The sequence below is a fragment of the Theropithecus gelada genome, chromosome 7a, assembly GCF_003255815.1.
Source record: "Theropithecus gelada isolate Dixy chromosome 7a, Tgel_1.0, whole genome shotgun sequence".
NCBI classification, from domain to species: Eukaryota; Metazoa; Chordata; class Mammalia; order Primates; family Cercopithecidae; genus Theropithecus; species Theropithecus gelada.
In genome coordinates this window covers 35834870-35858503 of record NC_037674.1, presented here as the reverse complement: position 1 = coordinate 35858503, position 23634 = coordinate 35834870, and the positions used below count along the sequence as shown (strand labels likewise).

The 23634-nt window shown below is 38.2% G+C and overlaps 1 protein-coding gene and 1 long non-coding RNA gene across 3 annotated transcripts in view; one reads left to right on the top strand and one right to left on the bottom strand.

Annotated features, from left to right (window-relative positions):
* LOC112627398 overlaps positions 1-20316 on the bottom strand; it is a 42299-nt gene extending 21983 nt beyond the window's left edge. Inside the window, exon 1 of the long non-coding RNA XR_003120171.1 lies at positions 20248-20316. This is a non-coding gene — a long non-coding RNA (uncharacterized LOC112627398). The remainder of the gene's footprint in view (positions 1-20247) is intronic.
* Positions 1-20559, top strand: part of RORA (RAR related orphan receptor A) — a 740821-nt gene extending 720262 nt beyond the window's left edge. For both annotated transcript variants that reach the window (XM_025389589.1, XM_025389590.1), the window contains 6 exons: positions 2079-2200; positions 3829-3961; positions 4625-4732; positions 7047-7157; positions 8747-8859; positions 11211-20559. In XM_025389589.1, coding sequence (XP_025245374.1) covers positions 2079-2200; positions 3829-3961; positions 4625-4732; positions 7047-7157; positions 8747-8859; positions 11211-11375 — 752 coding nt within the window. In that variant the 3' untranslated portion in view covers positions 11376-20559. The remainder of the gene's footprint in view (positions 1-2078; positions 2201-3828; positions 3962-4624; positions 4733-7046; positions 7158-8746; positions 8860-11210) is intronic.
* The last annotated feature ends 3075 nt before the right edge of the window (positions 20560-23634 follow it).

Here is a 23634-nt window from a genome sequence, read left to right as displayed (position 1 = left end):
CTGTTTTCACACAAACAAGTCTGCTTCTGTTTGACAAAAGCAGTAACAAATTTCCAAACAAATAGATACTCTCCCTTAGTGTTGCCAAGTTTGCATTCAGCACCATTCTTTTAAAATGGCTTGCCTATTCTATGGTCAAAACCCTAGGGAGAGGGATCATTTTTTGATATGGTTTTATATTCATGGGATTTTGTCAATTCTTTTTAAAGAAATACTTCTTTAATCATCCTTCCCTTCCAGAACAGTTATTACCAAGCTACTCCAAATTGTTAGTTCCTGGCATCTAGATTCCAGCAGCCTTCCATGTGGTCCTCCTGCCTGAGCTTCTCTGTGCTGCAATCCACCAAGCACAAAACTGCTTGTTCCATTTCCCCAGACATAATTTTATTTTTATTTTTATTTTTTTTTTTTTTGGTTTTTTTTTTTTTTTTTTTGAGACGGAGTCTCACTGTGTCTCCCAGGCTGGAGTGCAGTGGCGCGATCTCGGCTCACTGCAAGCTCCGCCCCCCGGGTTCACGCCATTCTCCCACCTCAGCCTCCCGAGTAGCTGGGACTACAGGCGCCCGCTACCGCGCCCGGCTAGGTTTTTGTATTTTTAGTAGAGACGGGGTTTCACCATGTTAGCCAGGATAGTCTCGATCTCCTGACCTTGTGATCCACCCGCCTCGGCCTCCCAAAGTGCTGGGATTACAGGCTTGAGCCACCGCGCCCGGCCTATTTTTATTTTTTTTAAGATGGACTCTCGCTCTGTTATCCAGGCTGGAGTGCAGTGGTGCGATCTTGGCTCACTGCAATGTCTGGCTTTCAGGTTCAAGTGATTCTCCTGCTTCAGCCTCCCAAGTAGCTGGGATTACAAGTGCCCGCCACCACACCCAGCTAATTTTTGTATTTTCAGTAGAGACAGGGTTTCACCATGTTGGCCAGGCTGGTCTCAAACTCTAGACCTCATGCCTCAGCCTCCCAAGTAGCTGGGATCACGGCGGCCACCACCATGCCCTTGTATTTTTAACAGATACATGTTGGCCAGGCCGGTCTTGAACTCCTGACCTCAAGTGGTCTGCCCACCTCAGCCTCCCAAAGTGCTGGGATTACAGGCGTGAGCCACCACAGCCAGCCAATCTCTTCCATTACTGACAGCTTCAATTACTTTTTTCTTTCTCTTCTTCTAGGTAATTCAGCTTTATATCTTATTATCTAATGTCTTGAATTGTCCTTCCAGTGTGTTCATATGTGTTTGCCAGATTACTAGTGTTTGCCAGATTTCTCTAGTTCCTAGAGAAAACTTCTTTGGCCTCTAAGTCTTTAATATCTTCAAACTCCTTAAGCTCAAGTATAATAACTAATATTCTGTAGCATATTCTAAGTAATCCTCCCCATTCTAAGGGCTCAACTCTTTTAATTCTCATAGCAGCCCTGTGAAATAGGTACCATTTCCCTCATTTTACAAATGAGGAAACCAAGCACAAAGAGGTTAAATAACATACCCGAGATCGCATAGCTAGTAAGTAGCAGAGCTGAGATACAGACTCAAATGAGTCTAGCTCCAGAGTCTATGACTTCACAACTACACTATGCATAGCCACATGGTAGGCCCTCAGTAATGCTTATTCTGCAATTTGCAGGAAAAACTAAATAAATACCTAGTTGTCACCATAAAAGAGTATCATTTTCTAGTTTTTCAAGAATAAGAATAATCCTTCCCAGGTCAATGTTATGTGGCAGATGTGTCTTCATAAAAATGCCAAGAAGAAACACCAGGTTAATCATTTCCTATGTCTATCTAGGTCAGTATTTTATCATTCCTAGACATGAGTATAAAGATACAGAACAAGGGCCAAGTCAGGAGGGTCTTTGAAGTCACCAAGTCGTATCTTCAAATGTTGGCTTTGCAAAGTCCCTATCCTCTTTCATGTTGCCAAATACAAAACAGTTCCAAATTACTTGTTTAAATGTGTAAAGACAGTCAAAACCCGCACAGACATTGTTTTCTACTTGTTATTTTTTAAAGTAAATATTACATCACCAGTTATTCAAAGAACTTGGCTTTTCATGTTTGTGATCTCCTGTTTTCTCCTTAGAACACCTTGCACAGAATATATCTAAATCTCATCTGGAAACCTGCCAATACTTGAGAGAAGAGCTCCAGCAGATAACGTGGCAGACCTTTTTGCAGGAAGAAATTGAGAATTATCAAAACAAGGTATGATCTGAGGAATTTTTCCTCCTAGGATTGAGGCAATATTGGGGAGGGTGTTGGTATAGGAAATTTGGTCAAGAGTTCCCACAGACCAAAGAATGAGTGTCTTTCATCAGGTATCAGGTTTCTGTTTAAATATCTTTTTTCCAAAGCTGCTAATGTACTTGAAGCTTTGCAGATGCCTGCATGCAAAATTTAAGCAATAGCAAATAATTTCTATTGTGCTTTCTAGGTATACACATACCTCCTTCCATTTGTCAACAGGAGAATAGATTAAGCAGCTTCCAAAAGCCCAAATGAATGGAGATTTGTCTCAATATCCCAATCAAAGATCTTAAGGTCTGGAAGTTCATGTAAAATAATCTCAGCCTCATGTTTCTGAAAGTTGACAAGGAAGCTTCATGTTTCTGGAAGTTGTATTAGGGAGTATATACAAAGAAAGTGTAGAAGCTATCATCGTAACTCCAGTCTGAACCTAGCAATATGAGGCTGACAAATAGTGCCCTACTTGCCTTTTTCTATAAAACACCCAGATCAACAGGATTATCTAGGTGAATCTATTTTACATTTGAGGAAAACTAACATCCGTTGGCATGTCTAGAGAGTGAAACATCAAGACCAGACCTTGACTCCTGGCTTCTAATTCAGTGTTTCTTCCACCCCATCATATCGGTGGAAACAGTCTGAAACTAAGATTAGGGAAAGAAGTTGGCAACAAAACACATCCAGATCATTCTGTAACTGAATTGGAGAGTGCAAATATAAAAGGAATTTAACAGGACATGTTGGGGAATAGCAACACATCACTTTGTTTGTCTTTGAGGTAGCAGGTAATGCCAGCAGCCAAAGCTACAAAGGAGAAGCAAGAAAACAGTAAGAAGCAACAAAGTATATGAAATGGGATTTTAGAGTCAGAGATGCTTGGATTTGAATCCTAGCTCCCATATCCACTAGTTTTTTGTTTTGTTTTGTTTTGAGACAGCCAGTTTTGTTTTGTTTTGTGCCCAGGCAGAAAAATATTCTTACGAAAGTGAATTAAGGATGTCATAAAGGTTCTCTAGAGGTGGTATTTATCAGAATGTGCCATGCCTAGCTCATAGTAGGTGCACAATAAATTCAGTTGATTCCTCCTTTTCTCCCTTTCCCCAAGTAAAGTGGTATTAAATTTTCCAAGGCAAAATAATTACTTAAAAGAAGATCCAGGCTAGACGCGGTAGCTCATGCCTGTAATCCCAGCACTTTGGGAGGTCCAGGCAGACAGATCACTTGAGGTCAGGAGTTCAAGACCAGCCTGGCCAACATGGTAAAACTCTGTCTCTATTAAAAATATAGAAATTAGCTGGGTGTGGTGGCATGTGCCTCTAATCCCAGATACTCAGAAGGCTGAGGCAGAAGAATCACTTGAACCCAGGAGGCAGAGGTTGCAGTGAGCTGAGATCACGCCACTGCACTCCAGCCTGGGTGACAGAGCAAGACTCCATCTCAAAAAAAAAAAAAAAGAAATCCTACTTTACCACTCTTCGTGGCCCAGGGCTAAAGCAGTGGCATGCTTTGCTTTCATAACTCTTCAACTTCTGCTACAAAACCTAACATCTTCCTGGAGGATGTTAATGTGTTTCCCTCTTTAACAGCAGCGGGAGGTGATGTGGCAATTGTGTGCCATCAAAATTACAGAAGCTATACAGTATGTGGTGGAGTTTGCCAAACGCATTGATGGATTTATGGAACTGTGTCAAAATGATCAAATTGTGCTTCTAAAAGCAGGTATGTGCTTTGCAAGTGAATTTTGAGATCTCTTCCTAACCTGCTTTCATCCGCTTATTAAAGAAATGCTTGGTAAGGAAGGTGTCGGGAACAGTTTTTCTCCAATGATAATAGCTCAGGTTTTTCTTAGCAGAAGTGGAGTTCTTCTGAAAGGTTTTGAGATATATTCAGGAAACATTCCCCCCCACTTCACTTCTCTTCTGGATGAAAAGATTAATTTGAAGGTCACCTGCATTCCCAAATTTTCCCATCACCTGTGTTTTGTTTCTACACTCCAAGTCCTCCGAGTTTATGATGTTAGGAAGAAGGAAGTAGAACTCAGAAAGATATACTTGTTTTTGATTCTTGGTTTAGTACATGTGAATAAATGTTTTCCTAGCAACTCTGAGACTCTGCATTGCGAGGTAGAAGAGTGCTAAGGAAGTAATTTATAAATCAACCCTCACTTCAGTTAAACAGGCCTTAGCTTCAGCACAACAGTCTTTACATAGAAAACTCTGTCTTTCTGGATAGACAGCTGGATGTGACTGAGAACCCGCTAGCTAAACTGCACACGACACCCACCATGCTGTCTCAGAAGGAGTCTCTACATGAGCACCTTAAAAACAAACTCACTAACATCAGATGACCCAAATGACCTGAACCATTTCTGCCTCTGCTTAGGTTCTCTAGAGGTGGTGTTTATCAGAATGTGCCGTGCCTTTGACTCTCAGAACAACACCGTGTACTTTGATGGGAAGTATGCCAGCCCCGACATCTTCAAATCCTTAGGTAAGGGGTATCAAGGTGCCTTTTCTTCAAATCAGGGCTATAGGAAAAGATGCGGGTTGAGTGAAAGCTCTGCTTGGACAAAATGAAAAGTGGTTATTCAGAAACAAAAATTAAGGGATTTTATACCTATTTTACTTTCTAATTAGTCACTGTAGAAAAGTCATATAGCTCGGCCAGGCACGGTGGCTCACGCCTGTAATCCCAGCACTTTGGGAGGCTGAGGCAGGCAGATCATGAGGTCAGGAGATCGAGACCACGTTGAAACCCCATCTCTACTAAAAATACAAAAAATTAGCCAGGTGTGGTGGTGGGCGCCTGTAGTCCCAGCTACTCAGGAGACTGAGGCAGGAGAATGGTGTGAACCCAGGAGGTGGAGCTTGCAGTGAGCCGAGATTGTGCCACTGTACTCCAGTCTGGGCGACACAGCAAGACTCCGTCTCAAAANAGTTTTTTGTCTACATTACATGTAAAGATCTAGAGTTTCATTTTATCTAGTTGGTAATCAAAGGGATTTATATTATGTGTCCTTTCAGTTCCCTTCTAAATTTTTTTTTTTTTTTTTTTTTCTTGAGACGGAGTCTTGCTCTGTCGCCCAGGCTGGAGTGTAGTGGCCGGATCTCAGCTCACCACAAGCTCCGCCTCCCAGGTTCACGCCATTCTCCTGCCTCAGCCTCCTGAGTAGCTGGGACTACAGGTGCCCGCCACCTTGCCCAGCTAGTTTTTTTTTTTTTTTTTGTATTTTTTAGTAGAGATGGGGTTTCACTGTGTTAGCCAGGATGGTCTCGATCTCCTGACCTCGTGATCTGCCCGTCTCGGCCTCCCAAAGTGCTGGGATTACAGGCTTGAGCCACCACGCCCGGCCCCCTTCCAGATTTTAAGAAACCAGATTTGCTGGTGATACATTATTCAGATAACCTTTAGGATGTGAGTTGATACATAAGATTAAACAAAGGACAGAAGCTTTGCCCTTCCATCCCCCTCAAACAGTAACCATCAATGAGACTGACATGCAGATATCAAAGAAAGAAAAGTTATAGCTAAGTGAAACCATGACATATAATTTATAAATAAATAATTTGGGGCCAGGCGTGGTGACTCACGCCTATAATCCCAGCACTTTGGAAGGCCGAGGCAGGCAGATCACCTGAGGTTAGGAGTTTGAGACCAGCCTGGCCAACATGGCAAAGCCCTATCTCTACTAAAAATACAAAAATTAGCTGGGCATGGTGGTGCGCGCCTGCAGTCCCAGCTACTCAGGAGGCTGAGGCAAGAGAATCACTTGAAACCGGGAGGTGGAGGTTTAAGTGAGCCGAGATCGTGCCACTGCACCCCAGCCTGGGTGACAAAGTGAGACTCTGTCTCAAAATAATTAATAATAATAAATTTTGGATTTCTATAATTTAAATAAAATGAATATAGCTATTAAGAAGAATGGATAAGTATCTAAAATGAGTGATTTTTTTAAAAAGTTACATGACAGAAGATATATATAATGAACTGTCATGTAGCACATTGTCATTTAAATATATACATTTGTATGTAAAATATGCAAATCTGAAGGAATAGACACCAGACTTAACCAGTCTTTTGGAAAATGGATTATTATTTTAGGGGACTTTCACATTCTGTGTTTTCAGGTTGGTAAATAGTTATAGTAGTTTTACTATCATAATGTGTCATTTGTTAACATTTTTAAGAATGTTTCAGATGAAATAGAGTTGAAAACAAAAACGAGTTAATTTAACATATCAGTTAGAATGTGACTACTAGACTCTATAGGTTAAAAGTGTAGGCTCTGAAATCAGGCAGCCTAGCTTTGCTTCTTAGGTTGTACTTTCTACCTGTATGACCATAGGTGCATTACTTTCCAAGTCTCAGTTTCCTCACCTCTAAAATTGGGATAATAATCCCTCCTTCACAGAACTGTCGTAAAATAAGAAGAAACCCAAAGAAATATCTTAGAGCAATACTTGCCATAGTAATCACACAACAAAAGTTCAGTCTCATTATTTTGAATGAGGATGATGGTGGTAACGGTGATGTGATGGAAGTGGTGGCAGTGGTGGTGATATGATGGAAGGTAGTGGTGATGGCTAAACAGATTTTTCTTTTAAGATTTTAAACTATTAAACTGTAGAAATGCTACTACTATTCCTTCTGCTCTTCAACTACTAGATCTCTCTTCATCTTCCCCATGTTTTTCTCCTAAGACCTCCTATAGGTCTTAGGAGAACCTTAGGAAAACCTAAGACCTAGGTTTTTCTCCTAAGACAATAACCAAACTTCTAAACTGTCTTTATTTTCATTCTGGCAGGTTGTGAAGACTTTATTAGCTTTGTGTTTGAATTTGGAAAGAGTTTATGTTCTATGCACCTGACTGAAGATGAAATTGCATTATTTTCTGCGTTTGTACTGATGTCAGCAGGTAAGATAACCAAATAAAAATAAAAATGGTTTTAGAATTGTCTAAGATAAAGAATTTTTACAAGGTCCATACGTTTAATAGCTGTAAAATATTTGGGAGCTACTAAGAGAGGTCTCCACCCTTATTAAATTGGATTTTAAGTCTTCAAATAACACCCTCTCTTCTCCACCCCCCAACACAAATATATATTCTTTTAAGAAAACCTCATGCCTTTCAGATAAAATGTAAAGAAATGAGAATTGAATAAAATCCAGTCCAGAATTAACCTCCTGATACCAAGAGAAATGCTGTAGTAGAATAGGGTTGCCTTTCTTAACACCAGTCTCCAGGATAACGTGACTTTTTTTTTTTTTTTTTTTTTTTTTTTTTTTTAAGACGGAGTCTCGCTTTGTGGCCCAGGCTGGAGTGCAGTGGCCGGATCTCAGCTCACTGCAAGCTCCGCCTCCCGGGTTTACGCCATTCTCCTGCCTCAGCCTCCCGAGTAGCTGGGACTACAGGCACCCGCCACCTCGACCGGCTAGTTTTTTGTATTTTTTCAGTAGAGACGGGGTTTCACTGGGTTAGCCAGGATGGTCTCGATCTCCTGACCTCGTGATCCGCCCATCTCGGCCTTCCGAAGTGCTGGGATTACAGGCTTGAGCCACCGCGCCCGGCCAATAACGTGATTTTTAAGACATCCTATTTTTCGTTAAAATCCATTTAGATGTCATCCACTAGATTATCTGAATTTAATCTGTGTTTTCAACCAGTACTGCATGTTTGGAGATCATCTCTTTGCTAAGTTACTACCTTCTATTTGGAAAACTTACACATAAAAACTGTATCCTAAATTAACCACCCTTAAGTCACTTGGAATTCTTTTTTTTTTTTTTTTTTGAGACGGAGTCTCGCTCTGTCACCCAGGCTGGAGTGCAGTGGCGCGATCTCCACTCACTGGAAGCTCCGCCTCCCGGGTTCATGCCATTCTCATGTTTCAGCCTCCCGTGTAGCTGGGACTACAGGCGCCCGCCACCATGCCAGGCTAATTTTTGTATTTTTAGTAGAGATGGGGTTTCACCGTGTTAGCCAGGATGGTCTCGATCTCCTGATCTCGTGATCCACCCGTTTCGGCCTCCCAAAGTGCTGGCATTACAGGCGAGAGCCACCATGCCCGGCCTGTCACTTGAAATTCTATTGACAATTTTAGTTGACAAAGATTACTAGAAAACTTTTGTATTTTTCAGAAAAGCTAGCAGGATTGATAATGAATATTTCATTCCGAAGTATAATTATTAGAACATCGCGAGGGGCCATGATGGTTTCATTTGCATTCATATGAGTATGGCCTCATATTTAATTGTTTATCCTTTGGAAGGGAAGGATCCTTCCTTTATGTATTGGTAAAATGGAAAGGTTTAACACCCTGTTTTGTAACTTCCTTAGATCACTTTTCATTCGATTAGGAGAAATTTTGAAAGAGGAGTGAAACTGACCTCTGAGTCTCTAAATATTCATTGTGATATAATTATCTGTATCAAAAGCATTCGGAGAAGGGGGATCTTGACACCATGTCGGAGGAATGCTAAAGAATATCATTTTTTTATATTTAGATCGCTCATGGCTGCAAGAAAAGGTAAAAATTGAAAAACTGCAACAGAAAATTCAGCTAGCTCTTCAACACGTCCTACAGAAGAATCACCGAGAAGATGGAATACTAACAAAGGTGAGTGCCAAAGGCTTCTGGTTGGCATGGCCTGAACTATCCCTTGGCACAAATCATGCTGCCAGTATGGTCATGTAAGTCATACGACCAATTCCCAAAAGTATCAGAAAGCAACAGGCTACCAAAAAGAAATAAATTTCCATTTCAGTAAAATTCTGTTGAGCCAAAACTCATTATTCAGTCTAAATTATACTTCTTATCATTGATTACAAAGTGTCCTGCAACAATAAGGCAATATAGGAAAAAAAGTTACATTCTAGAAATTCTCTTCCATCAAAGTTGGACATAAAGCAGAGTTAATATTCTGCACTGACATAAATTAGAAAAGTAATCTTTGAATTTATTTATTTTTTAGAGATAGGGTCTCACTCTGTCTCCCAGGCAGGAGTGAAGTGGCCCAATCATAGCTCTATGCAACCTTGAACTTCTGGGCTCAAAAGATCCTCCTGTCTCAGTCTCCTGACTAGTTGAGACTACAGGCGTATGTGCTACCACACTTGGCTAATTTATTTATTATTTTTTGTAGAGATGGGTATCTCACTATGTTGCCCAGGCTGGTCTCGAACTCCTGGCCTCAAGCAGTCTTCCCTCCTCCACCTCCCATAGAGCTGAGATTATAGGAGTGAACCACTGTGCCCAGCCTATAATCTTTGAATTTAGAAAGAAGTTATAAAGGACTAAAAGACTTAATCAGAATGACCATATATACTAATATTAGTTCCACTTCCATTAAATTCATTAGTCATCAACAGTAAATGACTGCTGCATTTTTGTCAATTTCCCATCACTACTCTGTATTCAAAGCATAAGGTTGCATTTTTACCTATCATTATCTTTCACAATAAAAATATGATTGTAATGCCATTTTTTTAAATGTTCTAATATCCGTCAGTGCCACTGCTAGTAGTATGTATTTGGTCTTAGAAAAATCAGCCCTGTTCTTTCTTATTTTATGTATTTTATTGTGTGAAATGATGTGAGAGGTTTTTGGTTTTGTTTTCTTGTTTATTTGTTTGCTTGTTTTTTTTTTTTTTTTCTCCTTTATAGTTATGTTAGATCAGAAAGGGATAACTGGGGGTTAATTGCTGTTTTTGCTTTTGATTTCGCACCTGTTAGGTCAGAAAAGGGTAACTGGGGATTAATTGCTGTTTTGCTTTTGATTTTGCACCTGTTAAATGAGGACATGGGGCAGGAATGAGAAGTGGAAGGGAAGAGCCCTGTCAGGAGCTTCACTCTCTTCTCCATCTTTTTGCCCAAATGCAACGGTACCATTATGATCTCTGATTATAAACAGCACTTAACATGTAGACAAGATCTGGTGAAAACATTTCCTAGAGAAGGTTATTCTGGGTTAAAATAATAAGCAGTTTGCCTTTGTGAGGTGCTGTGGAATCTGAAAGTAATTTTGCAAATTGTGTCATTACCCTCAGCTGGTAAATGGTCAATGCTGGGACCTCCATCCAGGTCTTCTGACTCGATTATTTTGCTCAGACCCAGCATTGCTTTATTACAGGCAAAACTTCTTATCGAAAAGGAACTTGTAGTTATCGGAGTTGACTAGTGCCGGTTCTGCATAAAATGTGTAGAGTATGCCATCATCTCTGGTTGCAGTGCCCTCACTACCCACCCACTACTGCCCTTCACCCGCTTCTCTATCACCAGACATCTTCTTTTTGCACAGTGGTAGAGGGCAGGGTTCCAGGAAGTAGAGAGAAGGCATCTTGGAGTAGAAGGAGAAGTCAAGAGCCTTGGGTTCTGTATTAGTCTGCCGCTGACAAGCTGTGCCAACTTTTGCTTATGAACATCTTTTCTAGTTATTAAATTATTCATCTTGAAAATCATATTTAATGTATACTTGGCATTCTATGACATGACTATATCATCATTTATTTATTTATTTATTTATTTATTTTAAGAGACAAAGTCTCACTCTGTCACCCAAGCTGGAGTGCAGTGGCGCGATCTTGGCTCACTGAAACTTCTACCTCCCGGGTTCTAGCAATTCTCCTGCCTCAGCCTCCTGAGTAGCTGGGATTACAGGCGCACACTGCCATGCCTGGCTAATTTTTTTTTCAGTAGAGACGGAGTTTTGCCGTGTTGCCCAGGCTAGTCTCTAACTCCTGAGCTCAGGCAATCCACCTGCCTCAGCCTCCAAAAATGCTAGAATTACAGGCGTGAGCCACCGCGCCCAGCCATCATTTATTTTTACCAATCCTCTGCTACAAGATGTTTAAGTTGCTTTAAGGGTGTTTCACCATTATAAACAATGTCATAAAGATCATTCAGATTCCCTGATCTCTGATGCTCATACCTGTTCTTGCCTGACAGTGTGTCCTTTCTTCCACTTACAGTTAATATGCAAGGTGTCTACATTAAGAGCCTTATGTGGACGACATACAGAAAAGCTAATGGCATTTAAAGCAATATACCCAGACATTGTGCGACTTCATTTTCCTCCATTATACAAGGAGTTGTTCACTTCAGAATTTGAGCCAGCAATGCAAATTGATGGGTAAATGTTATCACCTAAGCACTTCTAGAATGTCTGAAGTACAAACATGAAAAACAAACAAAAAAATTAACCGAGACACTTTATATGGCCCTGCACAGACCTGGAGCGCCACACACTGCACATCTTTTGGTGATCGGGGTCAGGCAAAGGAGGGGAAACAATGAAAACAAATAAAAGTTGAACTTGTTTTTCTCATGCATATGATTTCCATTATGCCTACAGATATGGACCCTTTTTCTGTCTTGACTTCTTGATCGTTGACCTCTGTTTACAACAGAAGGAGGGTACTAAAGTTGGAGGATTTCCTTTTCTTGTAGCTCACTGCCCACAGACTTTCTACAGAGTCAGCAATCTGTCAGTAACAACAGAGAGTCCAGCAATAATCGGTGACTGGTGTGCATAGCGGAGGTTGCGGCATTACTTTGCACAACTGGCTCTTTGTTTCATGAAGGAAGTTTTTATTTTTTCACCGATTATTGCCAGTCCGCAGGATGGCATGAAAAGGGTCCATAGCAGTAGCAACAATAGCATTATAATATATTACAGGGTAAATGGGCATGAAGACTATATATAGCTAAAAGAGATATTGTTTATATATTGTTTTAAGTAATATAAAATGTAGTTACTGGTGTAGCTTTTCCTGTTGAATTGATAAGGCACTTTCATTTTGCACCTTTTTCTTTAAATTAAATGCTAGCGTGTTCACTGTCGTGTCGCATGTGCACCAGAAACACAAGTTTAACTGAGAAGGCTTGGAAGGTACGTCGGGAGGTATTTATGCTGCTGTTTACAAAATTACTTTTAAAAGACTGGCTGGTCATATCTAGAAATCACCACGTTGGATTTTTTTTTTTAAACATGTGAATTTGGAATGAGAAACGGAACTCTCCCTAAATTATACTTTGCTTTTTGGTAAGTTTAAGGATAGATGTGTTTATGCTTCATACAAAGTTGAATGATTGATTGGCGCGGTGGACGTATACCATCATGCTCTTTTTTGGTTTTGTTTTGTTTTTAAAGCTTTTTAAAATGCCACCTCATGGAGGCAAGGGAGGGGAAGCTCATTTTACACAATTCAGTAGTTAAATATGGACTCGCTCTCAACTTGGAATTCTTATGCTTTGAGAACAAATCAATAACCAGAATATTTATTGGAATCTAGCTTTTATTATAAGAAGGACCCAAAGATTGTATCTTGAGCAAACGCACACTCCCCATGTGAGGACATGAAGCATTTACTCTGTGAATGTTTAAATGTTCTTGGTATAATCTAGGAACCCTGTGAGTTTATCTCAAAGTGAACTGATTCTAGATTTGTTGTCAATAGATGCTATAGGTTGCTTTTCATATTTGAAAAACGATGGATAGGAGGGTGAGGGAAGCATAGAACGTTGAACCAGTTTCTCTTATTTAAATATTAAATACTTTAAGCCTTTAAAGTGAAGTTGATGCTAGCTGCAAACATTTACTCTTGTATTTATCTTCACTAGGAAACTGTGGACTGTAATTTATTTTATTAAATATTTAGAAGATTATTTGGCTTGTGTGTTCAGGTGAGAAATACTGAGTTGTTTTTGTTTAATTTCATGGTTTTGTTTTTTTGTTTTTTTTAATAATCCCTAGTAGGGGAAGGGGAAAGGAACAGCCTGATAAACAGGTGTGCATATTTTAAAAACAAGTGACCTTTTGGGAATGTAGGCATTTAGACGATGGTTTTAGTCGCACTAGGGGTGGGATTCAAACTACTGGTCAAAGACCATTTTGTACAGAAAAGGGAACATCTCCGATGGGTGTTAAGGTAGGAGTTTCCACACAGCCCTTTATGTCTGAGAAATAGTCTCCTCTGCCATTGGGGTCCCTGTGGAATCTTCTACAGGAACTGCAGCTCTTCACGTCATGCTGGGTTACCAGCATGGGCTTCCCAGAGCACTTCACTCTGTTTCTAACTCCACTGACTTTTCTGACTTGTTTCCTGAGGGACTTGGAAAAGGGGAAGGTATTATTCACACAGATGTGTGTATGAAGCCTAAATAACATCCAACTTTTTTTTTCAAAAACATAGTAAGAGTTTAACCATAAATAGAAGATAAGAGTAATATTCCTTTAAATTTCTTACAGGCATGTAAAATTTTATGTGTTTATAGAGAGATGCTAACTGTCAGCATATAGTATTTATATTGGGGCAAGAAGGGTTAAATGAAATCTTTAATTTAAGTAAGCATAGTTCCTTTAAAGATCAATAGTATTTATACTCTGAAAAGAGTACCAAGCTTAGTTCAGTTATTTATTCATCCATTTTTTTTTCTATTATTTCTCCTTTGAGGGGAAATGGTGTTTTGTTTTTGTTTGAGTTTTGTTTTTTTGGTTTTTTGGTTTTGGTTTTGTTTTGTTGTCATTCAGATTCACTAAATTTGGGGATGGTTTTATTAAAGTATATTAACTTCTTTTTAACCAAAGCTTTCTGAATATGACCAGCCTCAGGTGCTAGCGCATTAAAGAGCAACTAAACCTAATTCCAGTGTCCATTTGTGAAATAATAAAAGCTAATTAAATTTCTCTAAGGGTGAGAGAGAACATAATGTTGAACTTAAAAGAAATTCCTTTTCCCAGAAAGGATTCTGCATGTAGCTACAAACAAACAAACTCATGCTCTAACCTCAGTAATAGTCATGCCATGGTGACATTGCTTTTATGGTAAACCAAGATAGGTAATATGATGCTTCTTCCCAGGTGTTTCTGAAAGGAAAGCAGGGGTGGAGCTTAAGAGCCAAGTCCACTGATTGACATAGTGGAATGGAATAGTAGACAGAGACATGCTCCGTGAAACAAGAAAACAACTGACTACTCTTTGGATCGAAGTTGGGATCTGATGTTAAACAATAAATTCAGTTTAAAAAAAAATATGGAGCTCAGAAAAGGATGTGAAAAACTTTGTATTTTCCTTTCTTCATTATTATAAAAACACCTATGTGACCTATAAAATACTTGGGTGATAGCAGAACAATTATCCTAAATAGTTCTTATAATTAAAGTTTACTAAATTTCAATCTCCAATATTTTAAGGATTAGAACCACATCAGTGTCAGCCCCGCTGCTATAATGCCTTTATGCAATTTTTTTTACATAAGGCAAATAAGGCTTTTGTACAAAGCCTGAATACCTTCTGTTCCACTGGTGTCCAAATGGTTATTATATTGTGAAAAACCTGGCCTTGGTCACAATGCAAACAAAAGTACAGTTGAAAGTGCTTTTTGGACAGTTTGCAAATTGTGTTAAAGCTATGGATTTTTTTAAAAGTGTTCAGCATCTTAATTTGTATTAAAGCTATGGATTTTTTTTTAAAGTCTTCAGCATCCTAATTCACCCTTTCTAACTTAAGAAAAACGTGACTTAAGACACTGCTTCTAAGTTTGGTTGTTCTTTATAGTGTGGATACCCAGTTATCTGTGAGCATATGGGGGTGGGCTGAGAGTCAGGTGAGGAAGGAGAGTGTGTGTGTGTGTGTGTGTGTGTGATTTGCATGTGTATGATGTGTGTGCGTCGGACCGCTTCTAGGCTACTAAGTGTCAATGGAAAAGAAAATGTATTCAAAATACTTAAATCAAAACTAGAAGATGGGGAAAAAAAAAAAGATTTATTCTATACAAAGCCTTGTCTGGACCACTTTAGAGAGACTTCTATTTTTTTAACCCTTCTATAAATATTTGATGGCACTTGAAATATTCCTGCAATAAAATGTGATTTGTGTAAAGAAAAAAAGATTTTGTAATGTGAAACAAAGAAAGAAAGTAATGTAATTTTCTAAAAAAAAAAATACAAACAAACAAACTTTGTATTATTTTCTTGATGGAATTTGTCTATCTGTCTTTGGAAAACTTTTTATTTCATTGAATGTGCCATAGTAGAAATGTGTGTTTTTAGTTTTAGACTAAGGAATAGCTAGCTGTTGTGTTCCGACATTCCAAAATGCAAAACCTAGTAGTATCTTTCATGAAAAGGTTTAAGTAGTATGTAAGCTTCTCTCATTGTTGCTTTTTTGCACATGTTCTTCATTCCTCTCTAGTGCAATATGTACATAGAGCACTTGCGGGTGTACCTTGATCCCTCAGGGAAAAATACATATTTGTACAGTTTTTTGGGGTTTTTTTGTTTTTTGGGTTTTTTTTGTTTGTTTGTTTTGCCTTTTGTTTTTGGCTAAGGAATGTCGATCGAATCACTTCTTATTGTTGAGGGGCAGCCAGATAATAATCCTAAAGCCACTGTTTCAAACATTGATTGTTTAAATCATATGTCCTTCCAATGCTATTATTTTAAGATAATAAAAAGTTATTTTCTGACAGTTCTTTGTGCTGATTGGTGAAAAACAAGGGTAAATAAGCACCTTATAATTGACTTACTGTGAATGACAATCCATCTTGATATCAACGATAGAAGCCCTATCATTTTGGAGTTGGGGTTAAGAGTCAGAAACAATGTGCTCAGGGATCTCCTAAAACTCTTAAAACAGGGTGGCCAGTACTACTGGGACAAATTGTGTTTTTTATTATTAATAATAATGATAATAATACTATCCCTCCAAGGCACAAGTGAACTATATAAAACTGCGTGTGTGTAAACTCTTTACTCTCGTCTCATTTTGTTGAGTTCAGAACTTGATGTGCTCTTCAGTCTTGTGTTTCAAAACACTGAATAACTTCCAAAGCAAAGTTATGCCAGTGTGTTCAAAAGATAAATAGATAATGTACCAGCAAAGAGCATCATTCAAAGTATAGTCCTTGCATATTCCAGTTACCATTTCTCTAATAATTAAAATATTCATGATAAATATATATATAGCATCATATGTTAAAATCTATTTCAAATTCTACATATTAAGGATGAAAATTTTTAAAACCAGTAATAAGAGGAGAGACCTGCCTATCAGTATAGTGATATAGGTAAAAGATAAACTACAAAATACCAGCAATTAACTATTGTTTTCATGTGTTCTCCTCTAGAAGCAAACCAAAAATTCCTTCATGGAAAACAATTCTTACTTCTACATGTGTAGTTTATATCTGATGCATTACAAGAGCTAATGTTTAAAGACAAAACAAAACCTGCCTGTATGACAGCAGCACCTCGAGCCAACATTTAGTGTTACATGTTATATTTTTTTGTTATCATATTCCACATATTACTTTCCATAAAGTCAAAGAAGTTCAATGTAATTGTTGGCTCTGATTCTTCCATCTTGGGATACACATTCACAAGAAGATGTATATATTTTCTTACTATGACAGAGGAACGTAATCTGGGAAAACTTCCCATGTCTATAAGATGAAAAGGATACCTTTACCATGTTGTTTTTGATAATAAAGAATATGGAAACCGGTAGAAATCTCTCCTCTCTGTGTGTATTTGTATATGTGTGTATACACACACACGTTATTGACATTTTTACATAACATGTGATTGCCTCTTCTTATAAAGTTATGATATAGAACCCTATGAAAACAACTTCATATTATAGATCAAGTAATGTGCCCAGAAATGCAATTGCAACAGTAAATCTTGATCTATTGGTAATAGTCTATGATACAGGTCTTCTATTCTGTACCTAAATATAATATTAGTAAAGAGGTTCAATCAGATTTTATTATAGAGACCTTCCCTCTTGCTATTTATTTTTAAGAGATGAGAAGACTGACTAACAATGTCTCCACAGTGCAATTGGTTTCACTTCTGGATCTGTGTGTCTGTCTGTGTAGGTGAGATCAGTGTTGTCAGGCTCTCAGAATAATTTTTAAAAGAATCCAGAAGCCTGACTTCATACCAAGTAGCCATCCTAGATGGGCAGGGGGGATCTCCATGTTCAACCAAACCCTCAGAACTTAGAGCAATAAATACATTCAGTCATTTATGTATAAATGAATGACAGAATATTCAATCCAAATAGAAACAACCTTTTTTCAGTGATGCAACATAACATGGAGTCTTATATTGAGAAAGTGAATATGAATATTTTAAATAGATGCCTAGAAAATCTGTGTTTGCTGTTTACATTTAGTGTACTTTGCCACATTAGCAGTACCACACTTCTTTTTCTTTCATCCTTCTAAGAACTAATGAAAGATAACTTGCTATTAGCTTTGACATGCTGCACATGCCATTATGTTGTTCTCTAAGAACAACGAAATTCTCTCCAGTGTTCATGTGTGATTCCTTTTTCATCATTATTACTTTAATGTGGATGAATACTATTTCTAGGAACTTGTCACTGAACAGATTGCATATGTAAATGCAGATAATTCTTCAGCAATATAGTGAAAATGATTTCACAAAAAAAAAAAAAAAATCCATATGTACTGTATACATCTTCCTGAATCCAAAATTCTCTTGTTATCCACACAGTCTGAAATCTCATATTAAACAGTGGTAAATTTTTAAACATTAGGACATTAGCTGGCTGCTTCTATAAATGTACCTGTACTGTCTGCCTGCTCCTTTTGTGGAGATGTGTTTTTGTATTGGATGTTTGGGCCAATGGGAGGCTTCAAGCTACAACATATTTTCCCAGTTTAAATAATATTTAACATATGACAAACCCCAGACAAGGCTTTTAATATGTATAAAGAACTGCAGTGTTAGGTGGTTTATTTGCAAACCGTTTTCAATGTTGTCCATTTTTATGGCACCTTTAACAATATTCTTGTTTCCAAAGTACAAAAAAAATAGGTTAAATAATCTAGCCATAACTGAATGTCAAGCAATAAAACAAATGACTTTTGTGCATAGACTTAAAAAATACAAATTTTAGACATCTGCATGTAAATGCAATCTCTTGTTTACTGCTTTCTTCAACTTGAGCAATCGATTCCTTATTTACTATTAACTTAAGAACTTGTAATGGCCTGTAAACATTTTCTCTCTTACTCTTCTTTCAAATTTACCTGTCCCTGCTTTTGAGTCATAATATTTAATGTTGTTCTGCACATCTCTATACAGTTAACTTTTTGGCTTTCATTCTGTATAGATAAGAAAATGTTATATTATAAACAGCCTACTCAGTGCAAATATTTATCTGTTTATCAAATCCACAATATGCTGTATAATACCAGTTTTACTATATAATCTATTTTAGACATAGCTGTTTAGAACTAGAGTGTGCTATTTTTGTGTTTTTCTGATGTGTGGTGCTAGACAAGTTACTTTTGTGAACAACAAAAAATATCCCTTTTATTCCTAGACAATACCACCTTTGGGTCTTGTTAATTTCACTGAGTATAACTATATATTTGTATATATATACATATATATATATATATCTACCTATGCCCAACTGGCAGCTGTATCAGAGTGCTGGATTTGGGACATGCTTTTCTCTTTAAATACATAATATCGTTATATAAATTATTCTAGAGTGTATTTAATTAGGATAAAATTACTTCCTTAGTATGGATATTTGACATCTATAGGGTGAATTTGTTTATAAATATGGCTATATGGAAACTTATTAGCATTTACTTTATGTTTGCTACTTGGCTTTATAGCATATCTCCTAAGCTGAAAAATAATTTGCCAGGCCTTCAAGATCCTAAAGAAACTTGTTTAATGGAGTAATATACTTTTTTTTCTTATTAAGGAATTATATTATGGGCACCTAACAGAGTTGTATTCTTAGCTCCTATTATAGATAATAGGCATTTATATAAAATATCCTAGATGGCTTGATGGCAGAATAAACCTTTCCCCTCCTACCTGAGTCATGAGAAGGATGGAGACGTCCTCTGCCAGAACATGGGCCATAAAGCAAATTCGACACGGGATGTTCTGTTTCAATATAACCTCAACCAGTTCCATGAACTGAGTGAAGGACCTTCATTTTTAAAGTTATTTAATAATGAGCTTAATTAAGCCTTTCTATGCATTCTCCCAAGATCTATTGGCATTATTAAAAAGCAAAGTTTATCAAATATCTAACTAAGGATGTAGTTAACCTTATTAAATATTGATTAGAATTGTTCTGTAATATTACTGAATTTGTAAGATCTTTAGCAAAGATTTTTGAGCAATTTATAAATGTAGAGCAAATGTTTCTGTTTACTGCACTTTTTGTAATTGAAGGTGATAAATTCTCAAGCCATGATTATTGGCTTCCATGCACTGCATATTTACCCACAATTCTAGACATTTTCCATTTTTGTGGAAGAGTTGCTGTTACCTTAACTATACATGCAATTGTGTGGTTAATGAGAGCTAATGCTAGTAGTTAACCTTTTAAAGTGGATTGGCTACAGTTGAGGGAGAAATCTCTTTTAATATAAATCACATCATTCCTTAACTGCCTCGCTTGGAAAGAGATTGAAACCTTTTTTTTTTAAAGCACCATTTAGCATCCTAAGCTTCCTGAGGGTAGAGATTGTATGTATCTCTTTGCGTCTGCACAATGGCTAGCACAGGTCAGCATTTGACAATTGTTAAATGATAACAAGTGTGCCCCAATTAAAACTTTTTTCCTGGGTTGTTTTGTGAAATTTATAAAGTAAGCCAAGCCTTATGGTTAACATTCTCTTCTACAACCAAGTATTAAAGCCACATTTAAAAAGACCACATGAAATGCTGATTCTAACTGTGTGTAGGTCTTGAGGATGAAGCACACAAATTTCACAAACCTCTGTGTGAGTAAACAAACTCAGCCTTCTGTAAATATACATGCAAGTTTGGAAACAGTAATACTGTACCTATGAATATATGGTCTGTTTTGTGTACAGTATGTAAAAACTCCTTTTCTGCCACACTAAAAATGCAAGCCATTTATGGGAATCCTAAAACTAGTACTGAACTAAAACTTTGCTAATGATCTTTATTAGAGGATCATCCAACTTTCCACTTACCTTGGGTTTTCTTTTCAATTCACTCTTACAGTAGTCTGCTTATTTCCAGCTGTTTATTTTATTGAGTCCTGAATTTAAAAAAAAAAAAAATATTTTGATTCATTTTGTAAATACAAGCTGTACAAAAAAGAGAGATTTAATGTTGTCTTTTAAATACTCCAATTTTCATTCTAATATGAATGTTGTTATATTGTACTTAGAAACTGTACCTTTAATATTACATTACCTTTATTAAAAGTGCATTGAACACATCAATTTTAGATGTGCTTTATGTACTGTTATCCTATAATAAAACTTCAGCTTCTAATGGAACATTTGCCTTTTCTTCTTTTTTCTTGGTTATTGAATTGGACTGTACATAGTTTCCTAGCTTACATGTTGCCTCTAGTGAAGGGTCTAGGAGAGACTCGGTAAGTATGGTCCAGACTAGCAGCACGGCATCTCCTGCGACTTTGTTGGAACTGCAGAATCCCAAGCACGCCCCAGACCTACTAAATCAATCTGCATTTTTATAGGATCCCAGGTGATCTGTATGCACATTACAGTGTGGGAAGCACTGGTGTATAGTACAGCACTTTTTTTTGGTTTGTTTGTGACGGAGTTTCTCTTTTGTTGCCCAGACTGGAGTGCAATGGCGTGATCTCGGCTCACTGCCACCTCCACCTCCCAGGTTCAAGCAATTCTCCTGCCTCATCCTCCCAAGTAGCTGGGATTACAGGCTTGCACCAACACACCTGGCTAATTTTGTATTTTTAGTAGAGACTGGGTTTCTCCATTTTGAGGCTGGTCTCTAACTCCTGACCTCAGGTGATCCACCCACCTCGGCCTCCCAAAGTGCTGGGATTACAGGCGTGAGCCACCATTCCCGGCTTTTTTTTTTTTTTTTTTAGACGGAGTCTCACTCTGTCACCAAGCTGGAATGCAGTGGCACGATCTTGGCTCACTGTAACCTCTGCCTTCCAGGTCCAAGCGATTCTCCTGCCTCAGCCTCTCGAGTAGCTGGGACTACAGATGTGTGCCACCACACCCGGCTAAGTTTTGTATTTTTAGTAGAGACAGGGTTTCACCATGTTGGTCAGGCTGGTCTCGAACTCCTGACCTCATGATCCACCTACCTCGGCCTTCCAAAGTGCTGGGATCACAGGCGTGAGCCACTGTGCCTGGCCAGTGTAGCACTTCTTAAAAAATTATTGGCCGGGGACTTTTAAAAAAAATATTGGGTGGGCGCGGTGGCTCACGCCTGTAATCCTAGCACTTTGGGAGGCCAAGATGGGCAAATCACGAGGTCAGGAGTTAGAGACCAGCCTGACCAACATGGTGAAACCCTGTCTCTAGTAAAAATGCAAAATTTAGCCAGGCTAGTGGCACGCGCCTGTAGTCACAGCTGCTCGGGAGGCTGAGGCAGGAGAATCACTTGGACCTGGGAGGCAGAGGTGGCAGTGAGCCAAGATCGCACCACAGCACTCCAGCCTGGCGACAGAGCAAGACTCCACCTCAAAAAAATAAATAAATAAAAATTATTTGCTGCCATTTTGCAGGGAAAATATGTTTAAAAGGATCAGGCAACGCTTTTGATCAGAGAAGGCAAAGAAAGAAGTATTAACATGTGAGATAACACCCACTGATTGACAGTCACTCTTGGAAACGCAGAATTGAGAATTCTGAAGTTGCTTCCTATCTCAAAGGAAAAGGGTGACATGACTGATCAGTCCTATCTTCCCTGAGTGCAGGAGAGAAATCCTGAATGCACAGTATATTTTGTCATCATTGCTTTAGAAATCATTAAAATTGAATTGCAAAAATGTTGCCAAAGACTTTATTATTCGAGTCTCTGACTACCTGCAGTGTCATTGCCCCACTCCCACCCCTTCTTTGAGTAAATTACTTAGGGGTGAACCATAAATTTAGCATCAGCTAAGTACTGCACCATTTTAACGGTGCAAAAACCTCATCATCAATTACTTTCAAAGTAATATCAAGGACATTCAAATTATAAAATACTCTGAAGTCAGAATAAAGGCAACTGAGCTGGCATTTTCCTCCACATATCATAATGCCTAAGCATCCCCTACACTCAGTAGCATTCAATAAATATCTGAATTATTCCCCAAAGTTGCTGCAAGTAGTAAATCCCTAATCCTGCTTTTATGTTTAACTACCTCAGCAAAAACAGAATGAAATATTATGCTTGTGAAACCTTTGTAGCCCATCAAATTCTACATAATTATAAACACTACACTTTACTGTGTGCAGAAATTGAGTTAATGAAAACAGAGTTTAAAATATGAAATCTGTCACCTCTAGATCTCTGCCCAAACTCATGCCTAAACTCCTTTTGCTAAAAATGATTTACAGCCACCTCTTTATCCTGGATTAGCTTGCTCAGTTTCAAAAAGGGTACTTAAATGGGAATATAGAACAGACTTCTTAAAATTCTGTTTCTGATGATCTCACAGGAAAAGCAGAAAGACAACAAATGTCAGGTTATTAATAAAGTCTAGGAAAGAAAGCAAAATTAATAACCATAGTCTGGTCAGTAAGAATGTCTTAGTTGCCACTGTTACTACTAAAGTTTTCTTCATGAGGCAAGAGGAAGCAAGGGGCAAGTCTAGCCCCTCAAAAGCGGACTTCACATCTAATGTGCGTTTGTACCAAATGGGCAGGTGCAGAGGCCTCAGCTTCTCCTAACAGGCCTGTGAAAACACCGAGTCACATGCATCGTGGTAGGAAAGATAGCTGCTGCTGTGCTGAGATGCAACTAAGCACCTTGGCTTTCCCTTTTGAAGAAGAAACTGAAGATAGGGCCCAGTGGTGTTCAAAACCATGGTCCAAAACAGGTTACTAATGTCATATAAGTCATCAGAGACAGGAAGAAAAAAAGATATTTCCATGCTTAAGGTATTTCTGGAACTTGATAGTGAGAAGGGAATGTTTGGTCAAGAGAACCCCCCTGGATTCCATCAGAATCACAGTGATGGCTCCCCTACTGCTTCTACTCCCCACTCCCAGCTTTTGAAGCAAGGCTGGACTCCCAACGGTGGCAGAAGCCTCACTCTAGGAGATTAACAGGAGCCCTCTCCTTTCACTGTGCCACCAGTTGTGAGCTGAAGAAAACTCCTGGTTTCTTTCTAATGTCATTTATCTCTCATGTTGGAAAGAGAGAAACCAGTCTTTCTGAACTTAATTTGATTCTAGATTTTTTTCTCCTTGGGAGGGGAAAATGTCAACTCCAGTATAATATAGTCATCTATCAGTAATCCATTTGTTATTTACCTACTTGATAGACTTCTCAAACAATATTTTTAATTCCAGTATAACTTCCCTTTTGTGGGGAAGAAACTACATCATCTATCAATTGTTCTTTGCTTGAAGAACAAAAATTAGTAT